This window comes from Pagrus pagrus, assembly GCF_965226575.1.
Source record: "Pagrus pagrus genome assembly, chromosome: 1".
NCBI classification, from domain to species: domain Eukaryota; kingdom Metazoa; phylum Chordata; class Actinopteri; order Spariformes; family Sparidae; genus Pagrus; species Pagrus pagrus.
In genome coordinates, this window is record NC_140185.1 from 37,592,059 (window position 1) to 37,606,682 (window position 14,624).

The 14,624-nt window shown below is 45.0% G+C and overlaps 2 protein-coding genes across 5 annotated transcripts; one reads left to right on the forward strand and one right to left on the reverse strand.

Annotated features, from left to right (window-relative positions):
• Nucleotides 1-552: 552 nt before the first annotated feature.
• znf395a (zinc finger protein 395a) lies at nt 553-11,357 on the forward strand. 3 transcript variants are annotated; one of them, XR_014622347.1, is made up of 11 exons: nt 553-676; nt 2,657-2,834; nt 2,999-3,153; nt 3,289-3,398; nt 3,705-3,907; nt 3,982-4,082; nt 4,652-4,976; nt 5,065-5,157; nt 8,350-8,420; nt 8,863-9,542; nt 9,575-11,357. XR_014622347.1 is itself a non-coding variant. In XM_084349593.1 (10 exons), exons 2-10 carry the CDS (start codon nt 2,667-2,669, stop codon nt 8,972-8,974), a joined length of 1,338 nt encoding a protein of 445 aa, XP_084205719.1. In that variant the 5' UTR covers nt 553-676; nt 2,657-2,666; the 3' UTR covers nt 8,975-11,357. The 3 variants fall into 3 exon arrangements, 2 of the variants coding, with proteins under 2 accessions (XP_084205719.1, XP_084205720.1); XM_084349593.1 differs by having other exon boundaries at nt 8,863-11,357; XM_084349594.1 differs by having other exon boundaries at nt 555-676; nt 4,652-4,937; nt 8,863-11,357.
• Nucleotides 11,358-11,620: 263 nt separating this feature from the next.
• On the reverse strand, nt 11,621-13,702 carry gtf2a2 (general transcription factor IIA, 2; the record flags this gene model as incomplete). 2 transcript variants are annotated; one of them, XM_084352351.1, is made up of 4 exons in its annotated part: nt 13,505-13,702; nt 12,452-12,556; nt 12,029-12,186; nt 11,621-11,904 (listed from the first exon to the last, which is right to left on the reverse strand). In XM_084352351.1, coding segments are annotated over exons 1-4 (336 nt in total). In that variant the 5' UTR covers nt 13,577-13,702. The 2 variants fall into 2 exon arrangements, with proteins under 2 accessions (XP_084208477.1, XP_084208476.1); XM_084352350.1 differs by lacking the exon at nt 11,621-11,904 and having other exon boundaries at nt 12,025-12,186.
• Between the last annotated feature and the right edge of the window lie 922 nt (nt 13,703-14,624).

A 14,624-nucleotide genomic window follows, 5' to 3' on the forward strand; every position in this document is an offset into this window, starting at 1 on the left:
CAGCTGTTGTTTCTCACCGTCTCTTCTCTCCAACAGCGACTCCACACACACACACACACACACACACACACACGCACACACGTTTTTTAAAGTCCTGATCAAAAGGCAATAAAACTATTTTTTCTCTGTTGATTAAATGTTTTGTCAACGTGTTTTCCGTCCCACAGACTCGTCAGTTATTCATCCAGTTCAAGAACAAATAAAGAATAAAACTCTGAATATTTTCTGTTTGAATAAGTTTGTTAAATAATCATGTTTCGTATCAGCCAATCAGAAACGAGTCATCAGTCTTCAGCATGTTACTGTTTGTTGTCGCATTAGTTTGCATGTGTTACACGTGTTGCTGTCCAGGCTCACAGCTTTCTAACAATATTTAAAGGCTTCGTAGTGAATTCAAAGAAGGAAAGTACGAACACGTCTGATCACAACAAACTGAAGCGTCTCTGTTCTGGTGTCGTGCTGAAACAGGCTCCGCTCCAGATGTTCCGGTGCGATCCGGTCCGTGTGTTGCGTGAACTCCTCCCTCCCTGATGGTGTTCAGACTGGCTGCAGCCTGCAGCAGCTCACACACTCACACACCCTCACGCACACACCCTCAGCTCCCAGTGAACACGGTGGACAGTCCCAGCGGAGTGTTGTTGTGTTGTTGTTGTGTTGCTGGAGCTCCGGGCTGCAGGTAGGTGACAGCTGACCATGTTTCCTCTTTCATCACAGCTTTAGTGTCCGAGGACAAACTGCTTCCTGCTGCTCTGAGGACTGAATGAAGAGCTGCTGCTGCTGAAGTTCACAAAGACAACGAGCTGACTTTACTTCAGCTCCGTGAACCTTCAGTGTGTCTGTTCAGTCACTGATCAACATCACTGACTGTGGATGAATCATTTTCAGTCATTTCTGGAGTAAAAACTTTGGGTCTGGTACCAGCCTGTAGCCTGGGTCCTGTTGTTCGGACGGTAAACACAGTGAAGAGTTTGTGAACTGATAAAAGGACGTGTTGGGTTCATGCTGACGTGCACGGCTGACCCTGAGCTCAGAGGTGCTCCAGCTTCATGAAGGTGCTGCTGGAGTTGTTTTTGTGCTCATTGAGGACTCTTATTGTGGAGGGTGTGAACTCTGCACTGAAGGAATCTGATTGGTTCAGAGCTCAGAGCAGCAGACAGACACAGGGGTGTGTTTGTACAGTGTGTGTGTTGTGTTGTGTTGTGTTGTGTTGTGTTGTGTTGTGTTGCTTTGTGTTGTATTTATTTGTTAAATGTGTTGAATCTTAACGCGGCTGCACATGAAGATGTTCTGGACGTCTTTGTGTCTTTGTGTCAGCGTGTCTGGTGTCTGTGCTCAGCAGCTCTGCAGAGTCACCAGACTGCTGAGAGGACCTGACCTCAGCAACATCCAGCAGCTTTGGCATGAACACAAAATCATTTAGTGACAGAAAATGAAGTGGACACTGTTGTGATTATCGTTCGTGGATGTAATGTTGAAACAAGCTGCTCCAGCGTTGTTGTTCCATCGGAGGCTCGATGTTTTTCTTTCAGCTCGTCTCAACAACAAGTCTCGACAATGTTCGTTTGTGCAAATCACAGATATGTTGAAACTTTACGTACACGTCAGGCACAAAAAGCACTCGTCAGGGTTCGGAAGAGATCCTGTTTTGGCTTAAAATACCTGGTTCTGTCTCGACAAACACGGCTGGAAAATGTCCCGACGTCTCGTTGAATGTATCCAGTGGTTTCATGTTGACCTGCCGACTCCACCACCAGCTCCTCCACCTCCTGATGTAGGTCAGGTCATAAACATGTAATGTGAGCGTGATGTGGACACGTGACGCAGTCTTTGAGTATCAGTGCTTCACAGGAACATTAACTGTACATGTCATCCTGTAAACTGATAGTAAGCTTAATATCTTTGATTTTGGACTGTTGGCTGGAGGAAGCAGGCGCTCAGGGAGATCAGTCTCAATCAATACGACTGATCAGTAATGGAAACAAGCGTTAGAGCTCAGTGTGATCAGCAGCAGCTCCAACATCTGCTGGAATCTGCTGTATGTGTGTGCTGATACTGATACCGGTTACTCTGAGTCACTGATTAACAGGAAACTTTAACGAGGGGGTCATCATGTTTCATCATGTTGCCACGGTGACACAGTTTAGTCCTGAAGGTGATGTAATCATCATCAGTGTCAGCATGGTAAAGAAACATTTAGCAACAGTTGGTGCCATCTGTTCATGTTAATCCTCTGATCAGCTAGTTACTGGTAACCTGCACGCACGCACACACACACACGCACACACACACACACACACACACACACACACACGCACACACACACACACACACACACACACACACACGCACGCAGCAGCCTGACTGTAAATGACACTTCAGCCTGTGAGTCACTGTGAGTTCACTCTGTTTCCCAGCAGCCCCGGCTCCGGTCATGTTGGATGTTTTTTAAAATGAGTCTGTTAGAGTTGAAACATCTGCATTAAAGGAAAACTCCACCAATTTTACACATTCAAGTGTGTTTGCAGGTATTTGGGAGGACGACTGCGTATGTGTATGAAGTAGTATAAAAGCCTTTTGTGGCTCCGGTGGAAGCTGCATGTAAACTGTTAAACTGCCTCTGAGCTGGACTGAAACGTTTCTGTCTTTGTGGTTCCAGACGGACAGACATGTTACCGAAGACACGTCTGGGGAAGCGTTCTCCTCTCGGGGCGTTGGTGAGCTCCACCTGCCCGGCAGCAGGGACACAAGCAGGCCCAGTGATGGGTGACACCGGCGTCACCATGGAAACAGCAGCAGGACATCTGAGCAGAGTCAAAGGTCACCCCGGGCTGAAGGTGAGATCATTTTGTCTGAACAGGAAAATCCCAGTTTTGTGTTTCAGTTCTGGAGAGAGCGGTGAGAGAAACCCCCTGCTGTGTCCAGGGAACTTTGTCTTGATTGACGGGTGTCTCAGCCTTGATTGACAGGTGTCTCAGCCAATCACTGTCCTCTCCCTCAGGTGTATTTTCAGTGTGGAGGAGCAGGTGAATCTTCAGGTGTGGTCGATCAGCCTGAACTCATGCAGACAGACGCTTGTGTCTGGTCTTCATCTCATCCCTCCTCCTCGTCCTCCTGCAGCAGATCTGTCTCATCCTGCATCGACGTCCCTAGAAGGTCAGATGTCCTCCCTGTGTCTCTGTCTCTGTCTCTGTCTCTGTGTCTCTCTGTGTCTGTGTCTGTCTGTCTCTGTGTCTGTCTCTGTCTCAGTATCTCTGTGTGACGTCCAGTAAACAAACTGTCGTCCTGCAGTCAGAGGAGTCCACACGAGGTGGACATGGACGAGCTGATGGCAGCGATGGTTCTCAGCAGTTTGTCCTGCAGCCCTCTGCTGCACAGCCCCGCCCACCCGGACACCACAGGTACGACAACAATAATAAACAACAGACAACAACAATAATAAACAACAGACAACAACAATAATAAACAACAACAGACAACAAAATAAAACTACAGCAGATAACAACAATAACGAACAACAAACTATAAGAACAACAATAACATTGAATTAAACAAATAATAACAACAAAACAGGCATTAACAAACAACAACAAACAATGAGAACAAACAATAACAACAACAACAAACAATGAGAACAACATGTAAACAGTAGTCGATGATGCAGGTTGGCGTCAGCCTTCAGGACCTGAACACACTCCATGTTTCAGCTCCTCTGATGGACTGTGGCGGCGGCGAGCTCTCTGACGGCGGCAGCAGTGGCTACTGGAGCGTCGGCCACGGCAACGGAAGCCCAGCCCCCTCTCCACCGTCCGCGGAGCCCGGCGTCAGCCCGACCACGCCCTGTGACGAAGGACTGGACATGGAGCTGGAGCAGGTGCTGTTCGATGAGCCGGCGCCGCGGAGACGAAGGGTGAGCAGGGTTTTATTTCGAGCACAGGAAAGAAGTGAAAGAGCGTCAGAGAGCTGACGTGTTTCCTCCTGCAGAACTCGGTGAAGACGGCCTACAGGTGTCTGTGGCCGAGCTGCGGGAAGGTGCTGACGTCAGTGGTGGGAATCAAACGTCACATCCGGACAACTCACCTGTGGTAAGACTCACCGGAGACACACGGCTTCTTTCTCTGCTGATTCTTCTCTTCACGAAGAGTTTTGTGTTTATATGGAAGCTTCATCCTGACAGTACAATAAATCAACTGTTGAATAATTTAATGATAAAAATAAAGTTTCATATCATCAGATAACTGTTGGATATTTTAACACTATGATCTTTTATCTTGTCAGTCAGTCATTATATTTCTGGCATGAAGGAGCTTCCGTATGTTTATTTATATATTGTACTGACATGAAGTTATCTAAAGTTAGAGAACATAAAATAATACAAAAACACTTTAATTCTATGATTTAATTATCAGATACTAAGTCAACTTCTACATTTATATGTTTCAAAATGCCAAAATTCTGATGATCTTATAATTTCAAGTTGTAGTTAGTATTTCTGATTAAATCAGAAAACAGCAGATTATCAATAATGTGTTTTTCTTTTATTAATTCAGAAATGAGAAATGAGCTTCAGTATCACCCGACTCAATATTTCCAAAAGCTCAACTAGCTTCATGATAACACCTGTCTAACACCGGTGACCTTTGACCTCTGACAGCCGCGGCGGCGAACACGAGCGTTGTTCTCGCAGCGAGGAGGATTTCTACTACACTGAGATCAACCAATGGGAGGAGCAGCAGCAGTCTCCTCCCCTTCCTCTCCTCTGCAGCCCCGCCCCCGCCTCCCCAACCTCCTCCTCCTCCTCCTCCTCACCTCCCAGCCCTCCCCCTCCCTCCCCTCCGTCCCCTCCGTCTTCCCCGTCTCCGGCCTGCAGCGCTCTGAGTTGCTCCGCCCCCTCCTCCTCCGGCACCTCCTGGCAGGTCCAATCAGAGCACTCCTACCAGGTAGGGCGGGGCTTATCAACAGTGATTGTGTTTCTGAACGTAAGCTGCATCATTCAACACAAACAACAATTTTAGTTTTGGTATTTTTGGACAAAAAATGATCTTAAATCATTTTGTCTTGTTTTAGGCTCCGCCTCCCAGTCATGTGACATCAGCAGCAGCACCTTTGAACACACCCACCTGTCGTTGGACGGCCCCGCCCACCAGCTGTGTCAAACAGGTAAATCCTGAAAGAGGCTTTAATCAGTATTTTATATGACAGCATGAATGTGAATCCTCAGTGAGTTTCTCTGAGCCTCTTTTAGCTCCCAGCGTGGAGGAAAGTAACTGAATACATTCACTAAGGTTCTGTACTGGATCCAAACTGTGCCGGAGCACACGGACCAGAAACAACTCACTTTATTACACAACACACGTTTAGACGCCAGTTAAACAGTCCCCTCCCTCCAGCCCCTCCCCCTGTGCTGTGTGAGGTCTGATTACAGGAGCTGATTAAACAGGATGTGAGTCTTTGTGTTGTTTGACTCGATGAAGACGCACATGGTGTCGAAATGTTCCTGATCCATCTGCAGAGTTCAGACTCTGGACGGGCCTCCAGCTCCATGTGACGCTTTAAACTTTAAGCTTTAAACTATTTTTATACTTTAAACCTCTACTCCACTACTTTTACATATTTTTACAGCTGTAGTTACTTTTAAAATGTAGATTCAACATTGAAACACGTTTCATTTAACTGATGTGACGTTCATTTCAATAAGATTTTAAAAAGTCAAATACTTCACAAAACAGGAAGATTAGAGAAAAACAGAGGAGACAAAAGTCCACACAGTGTGTCCTCCAGGAGACGTTCAGGTACTTGTGTAAAAACAGACTCTTGTGAAAGTAGAAGTACTGATTCAGCTTCTTTACTCCAGTCAAAGTAATAGAGTACAGGCTCTGACATGTACTCAGAGTATCAGAGTAAAAAGTCTCCCTCTGAAGGACATCTGTGGTCAAAGCTAACTGAAGCTCACATCATATTAATATAATTCACAGACTATTAAAGTTAAAGGTAGAGTCAGTAGGATTTGTCCCAGCTGTTCCTGAACGCACCACAAAGATAGTTGATAGTTGAGTCTCATTCCCAGGACGTCAAATAGCCACATGTTGGGTTGGTAAAGCGTCCCGAGCAGCAACAAAGAGAGAAAATAAGAAACTCTCTGCAGATACGAGACACTAACACGCCTTTTCTCCCCATTCAGCCTCCCTCTCTGTCTGTTCACGTCTTTTACGTCTTTGTGTCGTCTCGCTGCGTCTGCTGTGCGTGATGTGTTTGTGTTCAGATGTAGAGGGAAAGTCTCAGAGATACTCCGGTACAGTACAGATACCTGAAACATGTACTGCAGGACAGTAATGAAGTATTTGTACTCTGTTACATCCCACCGCTGGAGAAAATGAGGTCATCTCGACCCCTCAGATTTATCTGGTGACCCTGGACTGAACTAGCTAGCTTCACCTGGAGCAGCTCCACCTGTATGATGCTGCTCCAGCATCATGAACTGACGTATAATGTCACACAGGATCAGTTGAGTGTGTAAATAACCACTTTCCATCAGCGTGACGACGTGTCGGGGGAACTTTAATCTCAGTGTTTCCAGCAGCAGGCGGCTGTTTGATAAAACCCCGTCAGGCTCCAGACAGCAGGCTGTCCCTCTGCTGACAGTCATGCAACTGTAGAGAACAACAGCGTGCAGCGCTACAGCAGCCAGGTGAGACAGTGTGAGACAGTGTGAGACAGTGTGAGGGGAGACAGTGTGAGACAGTGTGAGACAGTGTGAGGGGACACAGTGTGAGACAGTGTGAGACAGTGTGAGGGGAGACAGTGTGAGACAGTGTGAGACAGTGTGAGGGGAGACAGTGTGAGACAGTGTGAGGGGACACAGTGTGAGACAGTGTGAGACAGTGTGAGGGGAGACAGTGTGAGACAGTGTGAGGGGACACAGTGTGAGACAGTGTGAGACAGTGTGAGGTGAGACAGTGTGAGGTGAGACAGTGTGAGGGGAGACAGTGTGAGACAGTGTGAGACAGTGTGAGGTGAGACAGTGTGAGGGGAGACAGTGTGAGACAGTGTGAGACAGTGTGAGGGGAGACAGTGTGAGGGGAGACAGTGTGAGACAGTGTGAGGGGAGACAGTGTGAGACAGTGTGAGACAGTGTGAGGGGAGACAGTGTGAGACAGTGTGAGGGGACACAGTGTGAGGGGAGACAGTGTGAGACAGTGTGAGGGGAGACAGTGTGAGGGGAGACAGTGTGAGGGGAGACAGTGTGAGACAGTGTGAGGGGAGACAGTGTGAGACAGTGTGAGACAGTGTGAGGGGAGACAGTGTGAGACAGTGTGAGGGGACACAGTGTGAGACAGTGTGAGACAGTGTGAGGGGAGACAGTGTGAGACAGTGTGAGGGGACACAGTGTGAGACAGTGTGAGACAGTGTGAGGTGAGACAGTGTGAGGTGAGACAGTGTGAGGGGAGACAGTGTGAGACAGTGTGAGACAGTGTGAGGTGAGACAGTGTGAGGGGAGACAGTGTGAGACAGTGTGAGACAGTGTGAGGGGAGACAGTGTGAGGGGAGACAGTGTGAGACAGTGTGAGGGGACACAGTGTGAGACAGTGTGTTGTTGTGCAGATAGTCTCACATGTGCTCTGACTGACAGACTCGTCACTTGATGGTGTTTCACTGTTGCTTCTGCACACGAGAGCAAACAGTTCTGGACTTTCCATCAGAACATCAGGTTAAGTTTGGGTATTTCTCTTGTTGCTGTGCGTCCCCGTGAAGCTGCTTCACCTCCTGTGGATCAGCACACTTCTCTAAATCACTTCTGTTTTCTCCGTCTGGATCCTGCACAGCAGCCTATTGTTTATTTCCTCCAGCAGCCGGAGCAGCCTGTTAAAACTGGTTTCATACTGGAGGGGGGTGCACTGTGTGTGTGTGTGTGTGTGTGTGTGTGTGTGTGTGTGTGTGTGTGTGTGCTCGCTCCTCCCTGATGGTTTTCATTCAGCAGGAAAATCCCCTCTTGGATTGTTTGTGGTCACGTTTTCCATCAGTGTGCCACAGTGCAGAGCTGCCACCTGCAGGCTGACGGAGGCACCTGCAGGATGTTTTTACACCACAGAGGAGAAACACAAAGGAGCAAACAAACAAACAAACAAACAAACAAACAAACAAACAATCAGCAGAGAGACCGATAATTAATTAACAATGAAAGTCTTTAATCTTTAAATCTTTAAAAAAGCTCCTGAAGTCAAACATCAGAGATCAGCGACGACAGAAGAGAAAAGAAATGAAATGAACACACAGCTGCTCTTCATCACCTCCACACTCACTCCTCCTCCTCCTCGTCCTCCTCCTCCTCCTCCTCCTCTTCCTCTTCCTCAGGGTTTGGCGTTTCGGGTGCGTTCGGTCAGTGTAGGAGAGCAGTGGCTGCAGCATCAGAGCGCCCCCTGCAGGTCAGTATGTTTCACATGGAGGCTTCGTCCTGACAGGAACATTTAAAAAGTTTGATAATTCATTATATGAAAAAGAAATAAAATGTGAGATGTTTCTCACATTTAAAGGAGAAAAAATTAAAACTCAGAATTTAAATATTTACAATATTAATGAGGTAAAAATACCAACATGTTTTTATTTGTCATTCTGAAGTCCTTATTTTTCTGCCATGATTGAGCCGTCGTAGATTTAAATATATAGTTTGTACTCAAATCAAACCTGGATTCATTTCTGCCTGGAAACCATGTTTGAACTAGAATGGCACGCAGTAGAGTGCATACCTCCGCCAAGGCCCAACAGTCCCCTTTAATTCAATCAAACCTCGTCAAATATCAAATAAAACATTTACATCTGGAACTGAAAGTCGCAGCAGGTGCTGATGCTTCTGTATTTCTCTGTCAGGAGGATTCGTGGTGAAGCCAAGAAATGCCGTAAAGTGTACGGCATCGAGCACCGAGACCAGTGGTGCACGGCCTGCCGCTGGAAGAAGGCCTGCCAACGCTTCCTCGACTGAAGGAGGAGGAGCGAGGACTGAGGCGGGCCGAGGCCTTCAGCCTCACCTGGTGGATGTTTTATATTCTCTGAGACCAGAAATATTTTTGTTTTATACTCTTTCTACATTTTCTATAAGTGTCTTTTTTATTTGGAGTGTTTGTAGAAGCTGTTTGTAGACGTCCTGTCAGTCTGAGGCAGCTATGATGTGACCTTTGACCTTGAGGCAGCTGAGTGAGTCTTTGCGTCCGGCCGACTCTCCTCAGGTGATCCTGACAAAAACCAGCCGACTGTGTCAGGACCTATATGTCATATACGTACTCGGTAACCGTGGAAACACTCGGCTGCGACCGAGTTCTTCTGATGAACGTTCAGGCTCAGCTGGACGACACTGGGCCCAGTCTGAGTTCTCATAGAGCTGGTTCAGGTTCGGATACTGCTCCTCACATCACATTTATGGATCAAAACATGTGAGTCACCACGTCTACAGGATCCCAGCAGGGACAACAATACTGTATTCCCATTTAAAGGCACAGTTCACCTAAAAATACAAGTCCAGTCATCATCTCCTCCTGATGATATAAAGTCAGGCTCAGCCATCTCCTCCTGATGATATAGTCAGGCTCAGCCATCTCCTCCTGATGATATAAAGTCAGGCTCAGTCATCGTCTCCTCCTGATGATATAAAGTCAGGCTCAGTCATCATCTCCTCCTGATGATATAAAGTCAGGCTCAGCCATCTCCTCCTGATGATATAAAGTCAGGCTCAGTCATCGTCTCCTCCTGATGATATAAAGTCAGGCTCAGTCATCGTCTCCTCCTGATGATATAAAGTCAGGCTCAGCCATCATCTCCTCCTGATGATATAAAGTCAGGCTCAGCCATCGTCTCCTCCTGATGATATAAAGTCAGGTGAAGTCTCGTAGTCCACAGAACATTTCTGGAGCTTCACAGCGAAACAGAGTTGCAGCGTTCTGCTGAACACCTGAAGCAGCTGGAGATGATTTAAACATCAGATGTCTCCATGCAGCTCGTCTGCTGTGATCACAGGCTCACAGTTCAGCTTAGCTTTAAAGAGTCGAGTCTAAACGAGAGCAGAGTGAAGAGACAGCAGGAAGCTGAAGGTCTCAGTGTTCTTGACAGAAGCTCAGCGCTGCGTTCAACAACATGAAGCAGCTGTGCGACTTAAAAACAAGATGTAAATAAAAAGGATTCCCTCTGGACCTCGATGACAGGAAGACCGAGAGCTAACGCTAGCAGTAGCGCTCTGATACAGTCGACTCAGCAGGATTAAATCTTTAAATCGAGGGTCGCTGGTGCTAAAAGAGCTGACTCAGCAGAACTGAGGACTGACACCACCAAACTCAAAAATCAATCAGTTAATCAATAAATGGCTCAATTAATAATATGCACCAAATATGAAATTAAAAATAAATGCAGGCATTCATTTATAAAATCTGCCTTAACAGGATATTTATGTTGTTTTAACTGATGTATTCATTTTAAAATGAATTTATTTACAAATATAAATATTAATGATTAGATCATTAAAATAGTTAAACAAATGGAAACATGAATAAATAACAATAATAAATATGGGAAATAAAACAAAGTAAGCAAACAGAAAAAATCAATTTATGTCACATTTTATAAATAAATAAATGTCTACTTTAATTTTTAGTGTTTTTGGTGCATTTAATGACTCATGTATGTTTTTATTGAGCCATGTAGTTATTTTTTATTTTGGCAGCTTTGGACCCGACACACTGAACTAACATGCACACGTGGAGCCTCCATGTATCTGCTGACAGCGGCTCGTCTGTGATCAACAGCTCATCACATGTTGGTTCTGTGCTTTAAGGTGCCGACAGGCTGCAGACTCCACACACACTGAACCAGGTTTACTTTAAAGCCATTTATCGTGTCAGGTGTCAACATCGTCTCATCTCAACTACACCACACGTATCTTCACTGTAAACATCATCACCGTGTTCGTCCCCGTTAATTTCCCATCAGCCATTTCTTCATTAGAGCTTCAGTTCAGTTGTTAAATGTCTGGAAACAGAAGCCATTTCCACTCGTCCCTGTGGAAACCACATGCAGTATTGATGAAGTTTAAGTATAAAAACACACTGAGTCATATATATTTTATAATCTCTACTTCTTCTGTATAAATACAGATATCAGACCCGCAGTAGGACGACTCTTCCTGAAGCCTTTAAACTTTCAGATGTTTCAAACATTTCTTTGCAGTAAAGCTCTTCTCTATTTATATTCTCTGTATGTTCTGTTTGTTAATGAGCAGAAGTAAATGTTGATCATTGTAATCGTGTCATTCTGAAGATGCACTCTTTTATACATGATGTGAGGTTCTCATGTTCAAATAAAATGAAAGAAAAAGCAGATTTGGGCTCATTGTCGGGTCTGTTTCGTCTTTTTTAAGCAGACTGATCGTCTTCAGTTTCCAGAACACAACACTGATTTTCATTCTGATTATTGCAAAAAACACCCAGAGATTCAAGTTACACTGATGTAAAAAAGATAAATGAAACGCTCACTTTGAAAAATCTGGAACACGATCTCTCTTTATTGTCTTTACTGTAGGAAAACATTTCTAATCAATACGCTCATCTATGGATTTATAACAAACCGCTTCAGGAAGCACTCGGTGTTTTAAATAAAGTTTTTATTAAAGATGATCCAGCTCAAGAACAACAGCAAACTGAACACAAACCTCCTGTAAACTGATAATAAAAAAAATGCTGCAGGTACAGTGACTGGTCCACTCTGACACACACACACACACACGCACGCACACACACACACACACACGCACACACACACACACACACACACCTCAGCTGTGACTCTGCTGTAATAAATTATATGTACAGTCCAGGTCCATCTGTGACTCCATCAGAACATGTGAAGAGACAGTCGTCACTCTGGAGTCTGCACACAGAAATAAATCAGAAAGAAAGTTACAGAACCGTCACAGAACCATCACAGAACCGTCACAGCTCGACACAAATACAAGTCTGACCATGAGAAACATGAACTGTAGTTTTATATTCACCATTTATCCATTTTGTTTTGGGTCGACTCGCTCTTTCCGTCACAAGCAACAATTTTGACCTTGTCGACCTTCACGAGGTCCGTCACCTCCCTGAACTCCACGTCGTTGAGGACAAACGTCCACACGTTGTCACAGAACCTGTAGGTGTTCAGGGAGCCCTGCAGGACAGACGGACAGACGACAGAACAGACTGAGACGCACTTCAGAACATCACAAACATCCTGACAGGCGAGATTTTAGATTTTATTCTGCTGTGAAAACGTCTCACTGGGAACAAACTGAAGCTGAACACAAGATCTGATCTACAGAAGGTGACTGATCCATGTTCAATCGTCACTTTAAGACCTGAAATCACTGAAGGAAACTCATTTCACAGTGTACAGGGTTAGGTTGAGGGTCAGAGGTCACGGGAGGTGGACTCACCCTGAAGTTGACTCTGTTGCGGACTCGACTGGCGAGCGCCGTGTTGATCGCTTTATCAAACTGAAGGAGGACCTGAAGAGCCAGCTGAGGAGTGATCTGCTGAGTCTGAACACACACACACACACACACACACAAGAGTTAATGTCTCATCTGCCAGCACTGAGCGTCCACACGCTGACACACACTGTTGTACAGTTCACAGGCAGAATCTCCCTTTCGTAACCCGAACAGAACATCTCCACAGATCTTCTGGACATCTTGTCGTCAGGTTTGGTGTCGTCGTGCCTGTACAGAGCTCACCAACACACAACACCCCCATAACACCACAAACTACCATATTTACACGTCTTTCTGCTAAGCTAGGCTAACCACGTACTGGCTCCAGCTCTGTACTGAACAGACCTGAGACTGATCTCCACCTGAACGTCTCACTCGCAGGAAGAAAAGCTCATTTCCCCAAACACTGAACTTTTCCTTTAACATTGATCTAAAGAGGCACGTTACGGGAGATCTTTGGGTTTTATTGTCTCAGCACCATGATGGAGCTTCTTTCAGCTTCGCTTCACTCAAATACAAACTTCCCCTGAAACACAGCCTGAACTGAAGTACTGAAGCTACATCACGTACGCAGCCCTGCTCCGGACGTGCTGTAAGAACCAGGTACATGCGAACAGAAACACTGACACATCTTTCTGATAATAAAGACACAATCAGGAGGACGCTGAGGTAAAGCTGGTGAATGTTGCTTCTGTTAAACTCTGGTTCAAGCTAATTTACTGAACTTTCACTCCAGTTTATCTGCATGATCTTGTTTTCAAACCGATGCCAAGTAGCTGCAGCAGATTATAACTACATCATTTCAACACAGCAGACAGAAAAACATGTTATTCGCTTCTGTATGAAACAAATCAGTGCTGAAGCAAACCGCAGCTAACAAGCTAAAGTTAGCCTTGTTTGTTACTAGCTGCACTATGCGCCGCCGCTGCAGTTAGCAACATGCTAACGGAGGCTAGCTGCGAGCGAACAGCCCGTCATGTTTGGGGTTATTAGCACCTGTATGAGCTCGTCCAGACTCTCCTGAAGGCTGTTTCCCAGCGTGGTGTTCCTGTACAGCTGGTACGCCATGATGGAAACCACCGGAGGAACAAATTACTACAGTAAACTATCGTTTAAACACACTCAGAGCTAACGAGGCTAACAGAACTAGCCGCTTCCTTCCACAACAAGCGAGCGGTCCAACAGAGAGCACAGCAAGCTAACAGCAGCGACACGGCTTCCGGTTACGTATTTCAAAATAAAACTGTCACCACTGCTACTACCGCTACTACTACTACTACTATTACTACTATTACTACTACTGCTACTTCTACTACTACTACTACTACTACTGCTACTACTACTTCTATTACTACTATTACTACTACTACTACTTCTACTACTACTACTACTACTACTACTTATATTACTACTACTACTAATACTACTGCTACTACTACTACTACTACTACTACTGCTACTACTACTTCTATTACTACTATTACTACTACTGCTACTTCTACTACTACTACTACTACTACTACTTATATTACTACTACTACTACTACTACTGCTACTTCTACTACTACTACTATTACTACTACTGCTACTTCTACTACTACTACTACTGCTACTTCTACTACTACTACTACTACTACTGCTACTACTACTTCTATTACTACTACTGCTACTTCTACTACTACTGCTGCTACTACTACTACTACTTATATTACTATTACTACTACTACTACTACTACTGCTACTGCTACAACTACTATTACTACTACTGCTACTTCTACTACTACTACTACTACTACTATTACTACTACTACTACTACTACTTCTATTACTTCTATTACTACTACTGCTACTTCTACTACTACTGCTGCTACTACTACTACTACTTATATTACTACTACTACTACTACTACTGCTACTGCTACTACTACTATTACTACTACTGCTACTACTACTACTTCTATTACTACCCTACTACTGCCACTACTACTACCACTACTACTACTACTACTACTACTACGAGGCAGTTTTATTGTGAAATGTCTGAGTCAGACATTAAATCACTGTTCTGGTCGTTGACTCATTTATACTCTAATAATAATAATAAATATAAATAAAC